The 20111-nt window shown below is 29.9% G+C and overlaps 1 protein-coding gene across 3 annotated transcripts; it reads right to left on the reverse strand.

Annotated features, from left to right (window-relative positions):
• Window positions 1–4646: 4646 nt before the first annotated feature.
• On the reverse strand, window positions 4647–8658 carry LOC107930731 (metal tolerance protein 11). 3 transcript variants are annotated; one of them, XM_016862445.2, is made up of 7 exons: window positions 7756–8120; window positions 7124–7208; window positions 6897–7006; window positions 6571–6816; window positions 5635–5715; window positions 5281–5514; window positions 4647–5203 (listed from the first exon to the last, which is right to left on the reverse strand). In XM_016862445.2, exons 1-7 carry the CDS (start codon window positions 7816–7818, stop codon window positions 4853–4855), a joined length of 1170 nt encoding a protein of 389 aa, XP_016717934.1. In that variant the 5' UTR covers window positions 7819–8120; the 3' UTR covers window positions 4647–4852. The 3 variants fall into 3 exon arrangements, with proteins under 3 accessions (XP_016717934.1, XP_016717933.1, XP_016717935.1); XM_016862444.2 differs by lacking the exons at window positions 7124–7208; window positions 7756–8120 and adding an exon at window positions 8218–8658; XM_016862446.2 differs by lacking the exon at window positions 7756–8120 and having other exon boundaries at window positions 7088–7203.
• Window positions 8659–20111: the final 11453 nt, after the last annotated feature.

Raw genomic sequence — 20111 nt, forward strand, 5'->3', positions numbered from 1 at the left:
GTAAAGAGATTTGTTTATTGATTTTTTTTTTAATATTGGGAAGTATTGGGAAGTAATAGATATAATTTTATTATAGTTTTGATTATATATATTTTTATATAATATTTATTTATAATTTTTTTGACTTTCAATTCATAAATAAGAGAATAATGCGTTTTAATGACTCAAACTCACATCTTTATGCATTAGTAACAATGCGCATACTAATTAAACCAAGACTCAATCGAATTTTAATAATAATTTTTTAAATAATTATATATTGAAATAAATAAAATTAAAAAATATATATTTTTAAGTCATGATATAGATAAAATGAAAAGAATATCTTAAATGGGTAATTTTTTTCAAACCAAATTACGTGTTGATAAAGAATGCTATAATGAGAATTTGACTTTTTTTAGTAATTTTATTACCGAGTCAAATAACATTAAATTTGTTTATCAGGTTTTTTTTAATTGTAAAAAAAAATAAAATTTATTAAATTACTTTTATATCCTATTTTTAATTATATGCTATATAATTTTAAGATATATTTGACATTTTTTAATTAAATTAAAGAATAATATTTGATACACTGTCAATAAAATTGTTAGACTCCATAAATATATTCAGGACAAGTGTCTTATAAAAGTATAATATAATATAATATTAAAAAAATAAATATTTAATAAAAAGAGACACATAAAATTTTTTTTAAAACTGTTTGTGGAATAAAAAATATACTAAATATTAACTCTTGAACTAATATCTAATTAACTCTAATACCAATTTAATCAAAATTTTAATATTATTATAAATATATAAAAAGGGGAAAAAACTTCCAACAATTTTGTTAAACAAGTATATTTTAAAGTCAATTTAGAGAAAAGTACTAGTTGATATATTTATTTTATTAGTTAAAAATTAAAATTCCTTTTTTATTAATATATTACATGCACTAAATTCAATAAATAAATAGTAAAATTAGTGACCGTTGAATTAAGAATCGAGCGATTTATCACTATGAACAAAAATTGACCCGGTTTAATTTTTATAACATTCAACAAAACATTGTACCAAATCTGGGGATTTTCCAACCTAGCAACGGAACAAAAGAACATTAGGCAACAGGAAACCTCACATCATAAATTATTCCAATCATTTGAACATGAACTTAATCTAAAATTAGACTAAGATACAATAAAATGAACACAGACATGATTTTGGGCAAGATTCAAAGCAAAAACAGAGTAGAACAGCATTGATAATTATCTGGTCCCATGAATCCAATTTAATAAGTGAATTTATGCTCTTCCCTTCTTTGGAATTTGAGAAAGATGGAAATTACCAAATTGCATTTCTTAAATCTTAATAATTGCATCCACATGTTATCAGATCAGTTTTCGACATTTTTTGGACTTTAAACGAAATAATAAATTAGAGTCGTCTTACAAAAATTATAAAATATATTCATAATTATTTTTTTGGTTAATATATATAGTCACACACAAAATATTTTAAACCTCTTCTAATCTTGGGTCTTGGACAACCACACTCCCAAACTACGTTAGAGTCAAGCTTACATGTTATCATAGTGACTAAAAAGCAATTTTGGGGAAAAAATTGAAGCAAATTTGTAGAGATAGGGACACCATGTTTAATCACCATTGTTAATTTGATTTAATATTACTGGATGAAAAAAATAATAGAGCGAATCTTAATTCGACATCACAATTTGAAATTTTTTTTTTATAAATATAATAAAAGTTATTATTAATTTTATTTCTAATGAATTATTTAGTTAAAATTCTGTTATATATTTTTGTATTATGTGTAAATTGTGGATTTAGTTTTTATACATTAATTTGATCATTTTTCAGTCATTGTATTTTTGAATAGATTAATTTGAGTTCTTATACTTTTTGAATTTTGAATTTTTAATATTGGTCCAAAATATAACAATTAAATTTGTTTAATTAAATTCTGCTATTAGTCTTGTATTACGTGTAAAGTTATAAATTTAGTCCATGTTCTCCAATCATTCTTGGTTTCTAAAATGTGTTGTTTTTAAAAAATTTTATAATAGTTTTAGTTCAGTTTGTAATATTTAATAAATTAAATATTTTAGGTCCGTTTTCTAAGCTTGGACCTGACTCGGCTCAAAAAAGGGGCATAAAATTTTATCCATGCTTAACTTAAATTATAGAAACAAAAATTGAGCCCAGTCCGCATTAATTTTTTAGATTATTTTATTATATATAAAAAATTAAAACTATAATATATCAAGTACACTTAAAAATATTAAAACAAATATTAAAACAAAAAACAGATTAAAAATACATTAAAAATTTTAATACTAAGATAGTTGCAACTAAAATAATAGTAAAATTAACAATAAAACATAAGTTCTACAATATCCAAATAATATTAAAAACGACAACGAAATAACATACAAAACAATAGCAAAAAATGCACAAAAAAACAACACCCAAACAACAAAAATAGCAACAACACCACCAAAAAAAAATAGCAATATAATTTTTTATTAAAAATAGTTAATTTATTTGGGTTGGGCTGGGCTAAAAACTCTTACACGAGGCCTGAGCTATTTAGAAAATGGGCCTCATTTTTTTGTCTAAGCCCATTTTTCAAGCTTATATTTTTGTCCAAACCCTCCCATTTTCGGGCGAGCTTTCAAGTCAGGTTGGACGGCCCAACCCATGATCAGGTCTACATAAAACTAAGAATAACACTTAATTAAAAGGCATCATTTTTTAAACGGGCGTGTGAGAGTGCTAATACTTTCCTTATGCGTAACTGTACTCAATTTCTATTTTATAGGCAAAAAATTATCTTCTCAATAAATTTTAATTTAATTTTAAAATTTTATTAAAAAATATACTTAAGTGATCGATCACACCTAATTAAAAAAAATAGTGGGGAGTCCATATTTTTCAAAATATCGTCTAGAGGACCTATAAACCGTTATGACGTATATAAAAATAATATATGATAAATAAAATAATAAAATAAATTATTGATAAAACATTAGTAAATGATTAATAGCAACTAGCAAAATTATAGTAAAAATGCTATTATAATACATAATTGATAACATAAGAATAAAACATTAGTTAAATAACAAACTTTTATAATATCAAAATATAATTGTAATATAATATTTAATAGGTTATTTTGTTAAAAAAAAAGTAGATTGAAATTTTTATTAATATATTAATTAATATTTGAATTTCAATTTATGTGCTTGTTAAAAAATTTATTAAAAAAAATATAATAGCTATAAAAGTTTTGTATTAAATATAACTTAAAATAATTAACTTATTAACTATACGTTTTAAAAATTATTATAATATAATTTGAATATAACCTAAATCCTATATATTTATTTTTGAATAATTCACGTGTAGCTAATTTGGCCTATGTTGGCTTAGCTGGTAAAGGCGAAAGTTTTATGTCTGGAGTACTCAAATTCGAGACTTAATGAGTCTATGGGAGTTTTAGTTCAATTAATAAATACTTAATTTATTACATTTCAAAATTAATAATAATTTTTATGCAATACAAATAAAAATATTATTAAAACCTGTAACATTTATATTTTAAATAATTGAAATAAAAATTAAAATAGAAAATATTATATTTCTTATTAATATTAAAATTTAAATTTTACATATTTATTTCTATTTAACATTTTATAATAACCTTATATGTATCTATAACTATACCATTTCCTAGTCCGTTTGTGTTGTATTGGTCAAATTTATACGGTACTTGTTACATTTCAAAAAATTAATAATTATCATGCAATACAAACAAAAATATTATTAAATTTTATAACATTTATATTTTAAATAATTGAGATAAAAAAATTAAAATAGAGAAATAATATATATCCTATTAATATTAAGTTTTAACTTCTATATATTTATTTTTATTTAAAATTTTATAGTAACAATATATGTATCTATACTATTATTTAAATTATTGACTGAGTTGATGTCATGAGACAATCGGGTATCAATACGGTTAGAGAAATTATAAAATTTTCTTTTCGTATTTAAAATATTCAATGGTACTTTAATCTCTTTATTTAGAAAAAAAAAGTATACATATAGAGCGATTTGGACCTAGACTAATAATGATAAAACTTTAAATTTACCACTAAACTAAAACTTTATTTTATTTATTTTATACATTTTAATTTTATTATACATACTTTATTACCTCCATTAATTATATATATCAATAATGTTATCGATTGAAACGGTGTCATAAACTAACTCGGCAACTACTTAAGATTAATAACAACCATGATAAATAATTGTATTCATTTAATATTATTAATTTAATGTATTCATGTGTTTAAACTTCACTAATTTAATTTTTTATTTTAATATTATATATATTTAATGTGTTATTATTAATAATTAATTTTAAATTATATATTTCATTATTTATTGTATGTAATTTTTAAACACAAATTTATTTTCTAAATACATAATTTTCATACATATACACTTGATAAAATTTCTGATATTGATAAAAACCTTAGTTTTATATTTTAATTAATTTATCCTGAATAATTTCTTTTAGGAAATATTTTCAATCATACATCAATTTTATTTTTCAGAATTAGCATCACTTGATGACACCAACTAAATTAAATTAAACATGTTGCATTTACAAACGTTTGCCATAAAGTTTAAATTGCTTTTATATGGCTCAATTCACCCAGCAGACATCATAGAATTTGATGGTAAAATCCCAGGAAAAAAAAGGGGGAAGAGGGTTGGAGGGGGGGGGGGAAGGGTCATAGACATAGCATTTAAGACATCCTAGGTTATTTATTTGTCTACAAAGCATGTGCTTGTGCATGTTCAGGTTTGTGACTGAATTCATAATCCAGATGAACAAAGGCACGCTCAATCTCAGGCAGCAACTCCAGCTTTTCTTGCAATGATTCCCCAATGTCATGAGCTTCTTGCAATGCCATGTTTGCTGGGAGTACAATGTCGACTTCCACAAAGTAGTGAGACCCGAAGGTGTAGGCTCGGACGGTATCGATATGTCTTATGGCCTTGTGGTGGTTCCAACACAGGTATGTTAGTTTCTGAAGGTATTCCGGAGCTGCTGATTTTCCGACTAATGAATTCACGTTCTCTAGTACTGTCATCGACCATGTCCGGATAGTGTATAGAGCCAGCTGCATTGATCAAGTTCCATCTCGATGAGCCATACATGCTAAATGTTAGCAAATTCCGGAGAAAATATTTTACTTACAATGATAGCTCCAACTGGGTCCATCCAATCATCGATGTAATTTGCGAGCAGCACAGCAATGAGGCCGATGATGTTTGTGATAACGTCGAAGAAATGATCTTGGGCATACGCTTTGACAATTTCATTTGTAAATGTGCGGCAATAAAACACGAGGAAAAGCTTTACCAGGGTCACTCCGAGCATAATGCCAACAACCCACCGTTCTTGTTCGTTCGTCAGGTTGAATTCATCATCCTGAGCAAAATGAAGAGAGATGCTATTATCATTCGAACCGAACAAGCAGTCATCCAAAAATATAGTAAAGATTTATGGAACAGAGATGAGAACTTTAATGCGTAATCAAAGTGGACTTACATCTGATACCATGGTTCGTACAGACTCCAAGATTATCTGCAGGCCAAGGGTTGCCATGACAGAGGCAAAAACAAGGATACCCTGCACAAAATTTACCAGTTTTACTTATCTTTATAACACTTCAAAACTTTATTTCGTGAAAACAGAAACAACCAATACTCATATTTCAATGGCTATGCACCTGCAGAAGATGCAGATTGAGATGCACAAATACAAACCCGAACACAACCATGCGTATACCTAAGGTTAACATGCGTACATATATTCCAGCTTCCTATCTAATCACTAGCCTTGTCCACGCTATATTAGAACATCCTCCCGAGGCAAGGTTTCATGTCTCCAAACAGTGTTAAGTAACATGAACAACTACGATTGAGAAATGATTATAAGTGAGATCCTTGCATGCCTTCAGAAATAAACTGCATTCCGTGTTAAGGTACAAAACCGGCTTAAATATGTTACAAGGCAGTCAATGCAGTCACACTCAGATCAAATGTTGCTTCAGAACAAGCACATGTGGTATTAAACTCCTCTTGTAAGAGTAGTCTATGTTTCTAAACATATGTTTGTAGACAACCGATATACATGGTGACTCAGAGATAGGCAACCAAATTGATAAATGAGGCTGTTATTAATAGAAAAAAGAACTCCAAGCTATAGAACTAACCTTACTCCTTAGAACACACAGTTTGCTAATTTATCTTACAGTGTTTTCCAATATTGCAGCCATCCCTTGCCAAACACTAAAGCTTAGTTTGTGAGTGTCGTGCATGGGGTATGGTATATGTTCATCACAGGTATGTTCAATTGTTTTTAAGATTTCAATGTATTTAAAGGATCCTCGGAGGATCACATCCTGAAACCAATGTCCGGATATGCATCGGATAAAGGTTGTTCAAAGAAACATTTACAACAAGGTGTAGTAAGCATACTGACCAATGGCTGCATTCTTTTCTTTCCAATAGGATACTGATATGGATTTGGTGTTGACATAGAGAACGCAGTAAACCAGAGGATAAAGCCAGACAGAAGATCGAGAAGCGAGTCCAACGTGGATGCAATTATAGCTAACGAACCACTCCAGACAGAAGCATAAACTTTAGCAGCAAAAAGAACCATGTTTGCAACATTGGAAATTCTAATGGCTAACGTCTCACTTCTAGCCAACTTTTCCCTTTCTTCCTGCCAATCACAGCAACAAAGTTCAGCCTAATACTTCTTCAAACAAGGTAATCTCGTTATCTAGAGAGAATGATTCGAACCTTCGACATTCCAGGAATAAAACCACGTTCAGCTAAGGCATCCATTTCATTAAAACCCTCGAGCATTTCCACCTGCTGCTGATAGTATTCAGCCACATTGTCTTCTGGACCTGAAACCATCAAAGGGAACAATTTAGATGCATTATTATAACTCATTTCGTTCATCTGCAAGTGGTGTGTTGCACATTCACCAAAGAACATTGTTTAAAGAAGCTGAGACTACAAACTAAGACGCATAAAATCTTCGATTCCAACTACAGGATTCCAACTAAAGGATTTCTCCACTCGCTCGGTTTTCCACTTACAGCAAAACTATCAATATACAAAAAGGTAAAGTATATGTTAGTTTACCGGAACATATGTATAGCATAAGAAGACGCAAAATGACCAAAGAACACAAAAAGAAACATGAAATGGACCCCATATACATGCTTAATTCGAAAGAGCTCAAATCTTTTAATTCTTTCCAAAGTAGAGCTAAAACAGAAAAGGTCCTCAAGTTCAACAAATACACTTTAAACTAACTGAACACGCATGCACGCACATGCACACATGTGGTTCTTTTAAATAACTCAACCAACAAACTTCATTTTCACTTAAATTCAAGAAAGCTAGCTATCTTTTACCCTTGGAAAGCTTCAAACTCAAAATTCAGAGCAAGAGAAAATAACATAAAGAAGACAAATTACCATAACATCAACCTCAAAAAAGTGCAAATCCAATTGTCAAGTTTCGTTTGATCAAGAAAATAAGAAAGCATTTCATCATAATTTCCTTATGAAACATCAAACTCTAAAGCACACACCCTATTAAAACAGCCTTAAAAAGAAAGGAGAAAAAACCCCAACATTTCACATACCTCCTTGAACCAAGAAAAACACCCTGCAAGGCTTAATAACTCTTTGCATTCATATAAAACCATGTTAGAGCTCACATTTAAAGACCAAAAAGCAACAATCTATTTCACTTATAAAAAAAACACCATTCCCTTGTTAAATTTATTAAAGTTTTGATGCTCGAACACATTGAAAATTAGCTCAAAACTCATATTAGCCATTAACAGGGAATAAACGGAAAGGTAAATCCATAACAAAGTCCGACAAAGAATCGAATGTTGCTAATTTAAAACTAAACAAATACCAAAAAGAAAAGTTTTGAACTTTAATATACTCATTTGAGTAAATTGATAACCAGCTTGCTAATTAAACTAAATACAGAAAATCCAAGATACCCAACAAAAACTAAGAACATTACTATATTGATAATAAATTAAAAATATATTGTTAGAAACTTTAATAAGAAAAAAAAAAGTTGAAATTACCTAAAACCCCGAGGCAATCATGGAGGCTTCGAGGAGGCTTTTTAACATCTTTGTGTTCAGGCGATAACTGGAAACCATCGAAGTTCAACCGCCAAGACCGGTCACCATTATTCTGATGTGGCAACAGCGCTAGCTCTTCGTCGCTTTCACGCGCCACCGTCTCTACCATTGTCCCGTTTCACTCCCTTCCAAAATGAGAAAAAAAAAAAGAGCTTGTGATTTTGCCTTTCCGTTTTCCGTTTTTATTCTATTTTAGCAGAGAAGGGTGTAGATTGGAAATTAGATGAAAAGAGGAGGGTATTTTGGGGATATGAAAAAAAAACTCCGACGGCTAAGTTAGCGCTAACTCAGTGCCGGGAAAGTTGGGTGAGTGAGTAAAGGAGACGGTTTTATAAAGAAGTTGGGTTTACGTGTGGGGATACGAATGACACGTGGGCGGTCAAGATGGGATCAGCGAACGTGAATCATTTGATATTTGTTAGGAAAGTGAATATTAGGGGAAGAACGATCTGAGCCACTTGATTCCTTGGCATCTTGTGATGAAGGCTCATCTGTGGACCCAAGGGATTTTATCCACTGAAATGATACTATACAGTCAGGTACACTAAATATTCGTGATATCACGGGGTTTTAAATTTTTGACCCATAAGAAAGTGACACGTTGATGAAAGAAACATTAGGAGGTGCCACACACCATAAACTAATCTATCAAAAGATATATTAACTTACATTTTTGTTGAGTGGGATTCTTGATGGGCCTCAATTAAATGAATAGTTGTAAAAACAATTAAATAAATTGGGACCAAAGGAGTTTTTATTTTTATTTTTTTAAATTTGGTTTAAATGTACTATGATTTAATTTTTATATTTTTGTTAGGACGTGGGTTCGAGTGAGTTGAAGCGCATTATTCTCCTATTTATAGGTTTGGGAGAGACTATGTGTAATTTTAGGCATTGTGTCAAAAAGAGCAAATATGATCAGAATCTATAATAAGATTGTTTAAAAAAACTATTTTCATCTTTTTAATATGGTTTCTAGAATCGAATTGATTCAATCACTAGCTCAACCAATTTTATTTTAATTCAACTACTTTTGCTAATCCAATACTAATAACTTATCAAAATATCTACGGGAGCGAGCCTAATGACTAACACTTCGCATTCAGTAGATCCATTAAAGAGGTAGATGCTAGTCACGAGTTTTAAAACCAATGCGAGAATTGAACCCTCAACCACAAGTTAAAGTAAAAGAGACCATTACTATCTCACCTAACTCCCGTAAGTAATTTTTAATACTTCAATTTAACTCATACAATATTAAAATTTTTAAATAACTTATGGAGATGGGAAAAAAGCAAAAATAAATTAACCCTTCAATGGGTAGTCCAACTAGACAAAGCAACAAGATAACAAAACTTATCATTTTAGCTTTAATGAAAAGTCTAAAAATAAAAGGTTTGATCATTTGCACACCTATTTTGACTAGTGTAGATTTGATTATCATAATATTATTTAATTCATTGTTGTAATTAATATCAAGTTGGCATTTTCTAAAAAATTATCTCTCAACACCATGCTTTGATAAATTTTATATATTAATCCGCAATCAAAATTTTTACATGATAAATTACGAAATATTTATTTTTTATGTAAAATATATATTTTTAAAAGAATCATGTAAGATTTAAATAAGATTTTAGTTAAATGGTAATAATTTTAGAAACTATAATTTTTTTTAAAAAAGTTTAAATTAATTTTTATAATTTTTATAAATAAAATAGAATATTTTAGTAACAATATTTATTATTTTATAAAAATAAATTAATTTTGGTTGATGTCACTTTCAAAGAATTTGGAACATGACATTTATGAAACCTTTGTATCATAAACTTGACTTGTCATGCTCAAACTTGCAAGACAGTTAGTAATAAATTTTAGATTTTATAACCACTTTTGAAGAAGTAGTATCTGATAGATTTAAGTTTTGAACAAACAATTATAGGTAATATAATGATAATATAATATATTGAGTAAGCTAATATCGTTGTTGTTGTAATAATTTAGAGGATGTGAATTTGAACGAGTTTATGTACGTAATATCATCCATTTTAAAGATTAGGAGTTACGGATGATTTAGAATTTGTATAAAAAAATATAGGCATGATGATAAATTTAACTCTTAATGTTTATATTTGTTTTGTTATTTTGGCTCTTATTCTTTTTAGAGCTAAATTTGACTATTAATCTTTTAAAAAAAATCAAATTGCTTTTCTTTAATAAAAATGTTGACTAAAACGTTAACATTTTAACAATGTTGGCATGACAACTTGCGTGTCAATCCATGTGCATTTATTTTACCTCAAAAAAGAATAAGAGTTAAATATACCAATTGGAAGCATTGATTTTTATTTTCTTTAAATATTATTAGTATGGTTTATTTATGCTTCACGTTGGGTTTGATTATTTATTTATATCAAATTATAGAGTAAGATTTTGAAAATTATAATATACTTTAAGCAAGATTTTTAGAACTAGACAAGTGGCCGAACTGGTTAGGCCACTGGTTTGCATGGTTCAAAATAAATCATTAAATAATAAAGAAATATTTAAAAAATCAGTCCAATCGATTTTTAAACTTGGTTCAACCGGTTCATACTAGTTTGTGGGTCAACTAGTCTAATGCATCTCTTCAAACCGATATCCCGTCCGGTTTAAACAACAATTACTCTAAGTATCTACACCTTGTATATTTGGAATTTAGTCCTACTTTTATTTTCAAGAATTTAATCCATCTACTTTTTAGATTTATAAATCTACTTTCAAATTATATATAACCACGTAATAATTTAATTGAAAAGTTAACGAAATTAACTATTTAAACTAATTAATTACATTATAAGATTATTAAACTAAGTAATAACATTATAAACATATAGAGACCAAATTGTAATTATTAAATCTCAAATTTAAACCTATTAAGAGGACTAAAAATGAAAATTAATCACTTTTATAAAATAAAAAAAAATGATAGGTGTGAGCTATGTGTCAAGGAAAATCTTACTTTAATATATAAGTCTAACACATATATATATATATATCCATAAGTATAGTTCAAAAAATTATAGTTGGTATCGTTATTATTGTAATCATTTGAATAATATAAATTAAAATTAAGTATTAAATTTTTATTTAAAGAATTAAGAATAATGCGTAATTTAAGAATTTATATAAAAATTTGGAATATTATGATAAAAAAGATAAATTGACACAAAATTATAGAGATTTGGGAGGGTTTTTTAAAAACAAAAATGGGTGAATATGGGTAGCATCAAATTCTTTGGTTTTGTTGAGTCCATCATTTGACAAGATTCAACAATGTTTTTAATTTTAGTGAAAGTTGATAAGTGGTGGAGTACATTACCCATCATAATTGTGAGGCAAAGATTCCATTACTTCTTCACCAATAATTTCAAAAGAAGATTATTTAATAAAAGTTATGATAATAGCTCAATCAAACGTAACACTCACAAATTATTTGACAAAAATAAAAAGAAAACAAAACTATTTGATAAATTTATTATGTAAAAAATCAAGGAAAAGGGGTTTAAATAGCTCTCCAAGTATTTCAGAAAATTAATTAAGTTTCTCGTAATTTTTAGCATTCAATTGAGTCCTTTGATTCGTGAATTTCATCAAAAAGACTCTTTGACCGTCATTGATCGTTAACTCGTTAACATGGCAATGCCAGCAACCGTCCGAGCAACTAAAGCAGTACCTTAGTACATCGTCTTTGTTGGCAACACCCTATATGTCTACTTAGCAGCCTTAGATGAGACAATAATTGCAGTTTTAATAAAAGAGATGGAAAGAAGACAACATCTGGTATACTATGTAAGCAGGGTCCTCTAAAAGGTCGAACTACGATACCTGATGTGAGTATGGGTACGACTTTAGGACCAAATGTGAAAGTTCCATTTCTTGCATCACAATGTACTAACTATGAGTTCGAAGATGCATTGCAAGTACCTATAGGGCCAACCACGAGGGCAAGGGCTATAAAAGTAAAGGAGGTGCTCAATGTTCTCATACAAGCCATTCGGGCTGAGTTGGAATGCATTTTGGACTAAACATGGAACATCAGCCTTGCAATGTTTTATTCATTGCTCAATAAGTCTTTATTTCAATTTTGCATTTTTAAATAAAGAAGTTGCTGTTTTTCTAGTTTGTTTTGTTCTAATATTTTTGTTGTAATATTTTAGTTTATGCGTTTGATGAACTAAAATGGGGTACTATTTATAGTGTTTTGAAGGTACCTTGTTGACCATACATTTGCCATGAAGTTCTTTCGTCTTCCAACCATAATTCAAGGATTAAGCAACTTAAGACTTAAGGATTCAAGCATACAATGGATCGATTAAATGAAGGGATTTTAGAATATTCACATCCATGCATGTAAAAGTGACCATTCGGTCAACCAAGGCCATTCAATTGCCATCGTCCAAGAAGGGAGCTGAACATGACTTTTGGAGGGATTTTAGAAACATCATATTTATGTGCATAAGTGACCATTTTGCTAACCCCATGTACATTCATTTCCACTATCCAAAAAGGGGGCTGAAAATGACCTTTGAAGTATTCCTTACACATCAAAGCATACATGAATGATGGGGGGGTTTATGTGACTATTTGCAAGTTCAGTGTACTTGTAAAATACATGCACGAATAACACATTCTAGCATCTTTTTTTAATGTCGATTTGGCCATTCATATACCTAGAATAGTCTATAAATAGTTGTTCATTTTGTAATTTGAAGGTTGTTGAATCTATATACATTTTGAGATATTTCTCTTGAGTTCTTAAAAACACTCATATCGAACATGTTGTGGCATTCAACCTTACTTTTTATACCTGCAGTTCTTATTTCTTCCATAAACAATGGGTAGGGGTCTTGCAAAGTCTATCTTTTATTTTAATTGCTTTTCATGTAGAAAACGGGTCACGTTCTAATAACGTTAGTTTTTTTCTTGTACAAATCATTGATTCTGAGATTCCTATCATTTTTCTTTTATTATCAAGTGCTTGTTTAGAAACGACTGGGCATCCGTGTGACTTGTAATTTTAATTGATTACGAGCTCACATCAATACCCTAAGGTGGGAAATTATATTTACTTTGGTGATAGCAACACGAAAGCTTTGCTTATATTTCCAGGCCCATCCGACAATTGTCCTACCATGCTAAAAGACACAGCAACATTCGTCAGAAAATGTAAACCCTGTAAATTGTTAGAATTGTGTGACCCAAATTCTAAGAGATTGCTTGCAAGTCAAGTTAAACAAAAATATATTTTCTTTCTAGAAGATTTAGTATTTATTAGTATAATATATTTAGCATTTATTAGTATAGTTTATTTGACTTACTAATTTAGCCTATAAATAGGCTCCTTTACAATCTTAGAATTAAAGAGACACCCATTAGATTAGAACTCATAACACATTCAGAGAATTTTGTGTTTACGTTTGAGGGTTCTTTGTTTTCGGGTTTTCGGGGTTTAGTTTTTATCTCCATCTTTGTACTCTTCATTCTTTTGCCATTATAGTAAATTTATCTTTGCCCGTGGTTTTTTATCCTCTTTTGAGGGGTTTTCCACGTTAAATTTGTGTGTTCATCTTCTCAATTTCTTCTACTATTTTACTTGTTCGTTGCTTAATCGGGACGATCCTAACAAGTGGTATCAGAGCTAGTTTAACTTTCATAGATCAGCCCGGTCAGAGATGGCAACAACAAGGTTTGAAATTGAGAAGTTCGATGGTGAGACAAATTTCAATCTGTGGCAAGTTCGGATGATGGCAATTCTAGTTCAAAATGGCTTGAAAAAGGTTATTACAGGGAAAAAGCCTGAGAATCTAAATCAAACAGAATGGGAAGAGCTTGATGAAAAGGCCTTGTCTGTAATCCAGTTGTGCCTCGCGAATACAGTATTGCAGGAGGTATTGATGGAGAAGACCTCATTCGCCTTGTGGAAAAGGTTAGAAACTCTTTATGCGACTAAGTCTCTGGCTAACCGTTTAGTGTTGAAACAACGTCTATTTACGTTTCGCATGAACGAATGTGAGCTTCTTAAAGATCACATCAGTCAATTCATTACTCTTTTAAATGATTTAAAGAACGTTGAGGTTCATATTGACGATGAAGATCAAGCTATGCTATTATTGTGCTCTTTACCCTCTTCATACAAGTCTTTCAGGGAGACCCTGATTTATGGCAGAGACAAACTCTCGTTCGAAGATGTGAAGGGTCATTTGTTGAGTAGAGACAAACTCGACAATGAGTTTGATTTGAATAGCAAAGCAGATAGACAAGCTTCCGTTTTGGTAGCATCAAAGAAACGAGACAAAAGGTGTCGCTATTGCAAAAAGTTAGGTCACGTCAAAGCAGATTGTTATAAACTGCGAAATAAAAGAGCTGCTGAGAGTAACGAGGAAGATGTAGCTGGTGCTAATTTGGTCGATGAAGGCGGTGATGATTTCTTGTTAGTGTCAACGAGCGATAACTCCAAGCTTACGTCTGAGTGGATCCTAGATTCAGGATGTTCTTTCCACATGTGTCCCAATAGAGAATGGTTCTCCACATACAGTTCAGTTGAAGGTGGAGTTGTGCACATGGGAAACGATTCATCTAGTAAAATAATTGGTATTGGTACTGTTAAAATTAGGATACACGATGGGACGATTAGGACACTCTCAGATGTCAGGTATGTACCTGATTTACGAAAGGATCTCATCTCCTTGAGTATTTTAGACTTGAAAGGATGCAGAATCAACATCGAGTCAAGCGACATTAAAGTATCTCGTGGAGCTCTCGTTTTGTTAAAAGGTAAAAGAACCGGCAGTCTTTATATTTTGGAAGGTTCTACAGTGACCGGTGAAATCGGACGTCCCTCGTCCGTTACGAAGTCAAAGTCAACTCATTTGAAGCGGAGGCAACTTGGTCATAGGAGGGAAAAAGGTATGACCGTTTCGTTGAAGAGAGGTTCTCTTTTGGATGCAGGTTTTGCAAAGTTAGGGCACTGTATTCGTGAAAATCAGACCCGAGTTAGTTTTGATTTGGCAGTGCACAAGTCGAAGGCTAGAAGTCTTCCAGCTTCTAAGCATAGATTCGACTCAGTTAATTCCCTGCATAGTTCAAGATAGGCCCGTGGCGGGTTTTGGCAAAGATGGCATTGAAAGAATTTGTGTCAAGGTGGAGATTGTTAGAATTGTGTGACCCAAATTCTAAGAGATTGCTTGCAAGTCAAGTTAAACAAAAATATATTTTCTTTCTAGAAGATTTAGTATTTATTAGTATAATATATTTAGCATTTATTAGTATAGTTTATTTGACTTACTAATTTAGCTATAAATAGGCTCCTTTACAATCTTAGAATTAAAGAGACACCTATTAGATTAGAACTCATAACACATTCAGAGAATTTTGTGTTTACGTTTGAGGGTTCTTTGTTTTCGGGTTTTCGGGGTTTAGTTTTTATCTCCATCTTTTGTACTCTTCATTCTTTTGCCATTATAGTAAATTTATATTTGCCCGTGGTTTTTTATCCTCTTTTGAGGGGTTTTTCCACGTTAAATTTGTATGTTCATCTTCTCAATTTCTTCTACTATTTTTACTTGTTCGTTGCTTAATCGGGACGATCCTAACATAAATAATTCTCACCCATACGCCGCACACCTGCTGAGCTCTTATACACCATTTCGAGTCCTTAACCTTTTACAACATGGGTAATTGACATTATAAATATTTCCATAAGCCACAGTGCAGAAGAAGTATATTGTAGTAACCATTGAGTACTTTACAAAATGGATAGAAGTAGAAGCATTGGTTACCATTACGAAAAAAACAAGTAGAAAACTTCTTTTAAAAGACTATAATATATAGATACAGAATCTTGCGCTGCCCATATTTGATCATGAATCCAATTATTAACCACTAGAAACTTCCAACTAATTGCTGGGTGCTAAACAATAAGAATTCAACCAGTCCATGACAAACTGGTGATGTGACTAGTGAAACCCTGCCTCCATTAGGAACAACACAGGTAAAATCTCAGCCTCCCCCCACCAAAACATGGCCCAAACACATAACTCAAGTTATGTTTCCCCTTGGGAACACTGATATCGCACTTGAGATGCACCGTAGGAAGACCCCTACATCTTAGCACCCTTTACATCTCTTATTTTGTTGTCATGCACTTACATTCAACAACTATCGCCAGTTCATCATAATCCCTCATATGTTTTAGGATTTGCCCTTTTTGGTTCTTGACCAACGGGGGTCTACTAGAATTGATTGTGATTGACCTATTACTCATTGTCACCACACTATTATTGACGACAAAAGACCTACCTCTGTTTCTCTACGCCGAAGATCTATTAGTCCTCCCTCCTCTTCTTACAAGTTTAACCATTTTTTTTTGACTAAGATTACGAAGGCAACGAAGTAAAGGGAAATTTCGACAAAAAATTGAACAAAATCTCATGCAAGAATTTTGAAATGACAAAGTACTCTAACGCAAAGTAGAAGAGCAATTTATAAACTTCTCAAATCTTCTTTATAAATACGTCATTTTGAGGACTTAAGGTCATGACCAATAGCAACTGGCCGCCCAAACAATGTAAGATGCTCCTCATCATGACCATTACTCCCCAAAAGAATGTCACATCTGTGACAACTGTTTGATGATGCTTCATCTTCTCCGATTAGATAAGCCTTTAAAGAACCCTCATGTCTCATGAAAGACCACTTTATGACCTCTAGCTCAACTAGGGGGCTATTGTTATATCCCACCTTCAAAAAGACACATGTTAAGCCCAAGAGGCATTGTTGACTCCGCATTCACTTCCTGAGCATGACCACTTGTCCAATCTCAAATGAGACCCAACCATCTGGGCTTAAGGGTAAATGCTATCCTAATGTGGACAAAGAGATCTTTCCTATAAATACCCTAGTAAGCCATATATAGGGGATCAACCTTTTAACATCCTAAAGTTACTCTGAGCACTTGTCTTCTCAATCAATATGTCCTCTTGTCCTTGTTCCAGCTCTCGACCTCTACAGATGAACCGACCTTCATTACCCATCCTAATCCCCTCCTTATCCTCCTCCCTTATTATGCTCTGTGTCAACATAATTTATGGTATAAAAGTTACTTTATATATACAACTAAAATTACATGTTTAGTTGTTGTTTTTATTAACTTCGTATAAAAGAGGGTTTTTCTTTTTCATATATATGAGAGAGATTCTTTTATACGAAATAGATGAAATCGTAAATTATTTATCAAAATAGAAGTGCCTCAATAATAGAAGCTTGAAGTCGGCACGTGGAAGAGCGGACTATGATTATATTATGCCTGACTTTGGTTCCCAGTCTCCCTCATTTTGAATCTGAGATGAGCTAATTTCCTCACCCCTTTTTTTAGCTTTGATTTTTTTAGTTTTCAAATTTTTTTTTTAGCTTTGATTTTTTTGAGTTTTCAAATTTTTTAGGGTAATTTAAATTATTAATCTATGTATAATACGTAAGTGGCAAATTTAATATTTGTATCATAATTTCATTAATTTTAGCTTTTTTTTTTAATTTAGAAACTTTTATTAGGTTTACTAGTTTTATATTATTTTTAAGTTGTGGATTTAATCTATATTTTTTAATTTGATTATTTTTAATCTTATATTTTTCAAAATTTGAATCTTTACTCAAACGATAGTCGTTAAATTCATTATAAATAGTGTGGCTTTTTGTGCGTGATAATGAATTTGCTGCATAAGATTTTGAAAAAAACAACATTTAACTTAACAAATTTAACGATTATTGTTTAGATCAATATTAAAATTTAAAAATTTAAAGGACAAATATTAAAAATAACTAAATTAAAGTAGAAAGACTAAATCGGTAACTTAAACATAATAAATGAATTAATAAAAGTATTTGACCAAATTTAAAAAATAAAAGGGTTATAATTGAATTAAATGACATAATAAAATCCTCTTGCTAAAACATATTAATACTTTTTCAATGATATTATTCTTCCGTTCACAAGGTTAAGATTATGAAAATTTTTTATAATTTTGAAGTTCGAGTCTTATCATATACAAATGATAAGATAATTTTTTTTGAATTATTTTGAATTTAAATATCTGATTTTAAATCTATTGTATTTTATATTAATTTAATTGAATTTTAATTGGTCGAATATATATTATTTATTATATTTATTATAAATTCCTTAAAAAGAGTATCCTAATGTTTTATTCTTTTAAAGACATGTATTTAGATTCCAGAAAAGGATTCCTATAACTTTAGTATTTTCATGTTGCTTTAATATTTCTTTTTATTATGCGGATTGAATCTTAGCTTGATTGGTATGAGTATTGTTGTTAATGTAGAAGGACGTGCGTTTGAGTGTGCTGAAGTGCATTATCCTCCTATTTATAGATTGGGGAGAGGCTATAAATAATTCTAAGTATTATGTAAAAAAAATAGATATTATCAAAACCTATAATGAAATTATACTAAAAAATATTTCCTTCAATTATTTCATGTCATTCTCAAAACATTATGTTATCATGTCATGTCATTTATGAATCATTTTTAAAAAAGCTTCGGTACAAACTCAACAAATTATTATTTAATGCATTGTAGTGAAATAATTTTTTTTAACAACGTTGTCACGTACCTTTGTGTTATATTAGAAAGGAAAAAAAAACACATGAGAGGGTTAAAATTCCACCTAAGGGTGAAGTCAAAATTTTTTTTTGATAAGATCAAAATTAAATTGTATATTTTTACGATAGTAAAAATATAATTTTACTATCTTTATAGTTTTTAAATGATAAATTAATTTTTTATTATTTTTGAGAGGTCAAAGTACAAATTTAAAATTTTATAAATTATAAAGAAGCCTAAATGAAAAGTTTTTCATTTTAGGAGGTGCCGAGTCATTGTCAGCCCTTTGCTTCGCCACTTATTCCACTATATAATAGTTATTATTATTATTATTACAAATGTTCTAAGCTTGGGTTGAGGTTGAATTAAAAAGATCAAACCTAAACTCAAATAGTTCATAAGTAACCTATGTAGTGATCTATTTAGTAGCTAAACTTAATATATTTATCACTTTCAAAACCCTTTCATAATCATGGGATATTGGCATTTATGAAACCTTAATTTGTCATTAAAGGATTAATGACATTAATTAAAGATTTTGCCAAAACTTGCAATATAGGTTGTAATAAAATTCAGGTTTAGTTCATTAAATTCTTACAATCACAGTCACATCCTTAAAGTATTTATATTAGCAAAATCTTTTTTTTTTAACTTTCTTATTCTTTCCAACATATTGTGAGCCTCTGTACCTTAATAAAATTCAGGATTTAGTCTATGTACTTAAAAAAATTAAAAAAATATTTTTTTTATTTTTTATTTAAAAATCTTAGTCTAATCATTAAGATAGTAAGTATTTTCTAATAAATTTTATCAACTTAGAATTTCGATTGCCTGTCCTCATATAACGTGAGATATGATTGACAAAAAATAAATATGTTAAGTTGACAAATTTGACAAAAATTACGAAAGAAAAAAATGATTGGAATAAGATTTTTAAATTGAAAATTTAAAAACAGAGGTGGATTTAAGAGGGCTGGCTGGGCCCCCTAAAATGAAAATTTTGCTATTTTGACCATTTAAATTTTTAAAAATTTTAAATTAATAAAGGTAAAATTGTATTTTGGCTCCCCTAAAAATGATAAAAATTTGATTTAATCCTTTAAAAACTATAAATATATAAACAATTTAATTTCGGCCCTCTAAAACTTTTTCCAGACTTCGTCCCAGATTAAAAA

This window comes from Gossypium hirsutum, chromosome D10 (genome assembly GCF_007990345.1).
Source record: "Gossypium hirsutum isolate 1008001.06 chromosome D10, Gossypium_hirsutum_v2.1, whole genome shotgun sequence".
In the NCBI taxonomy this organism is placed as follows: domain Eukaryota; kingdom Viridiplantae; phylum Streptophyta; class Magnoliopsida; order Malvales; family Malvaceae; genus Gossypium; species Gossypium hirsutum.

Excerpts from the sequence above, each read along its gene's own strand:
- LOC107930731 (XM_016862444.2), bottom strand. The coding sequence starts at position 8,386 with ATGGTAGAGACGGTGGCGCGTGAAAGCGACGAAGAGCTAGCGCTGTTG. Across the intron at positions 5,515-5,634 it reads TACGAACCATGGTATCAGAT|GATGATGAATTCAACCTGAC; the intron begins GTAAGTCCACTT and ends CATTTTGCTCAG. Across the intron at positions 5,204-5,280 it reads ACCCAGTTGGAGCTATCATT|CTGGCTCTATACACTATCCG; the intron begins GTAAGTAAAATA and ends TGATCAATGCAG.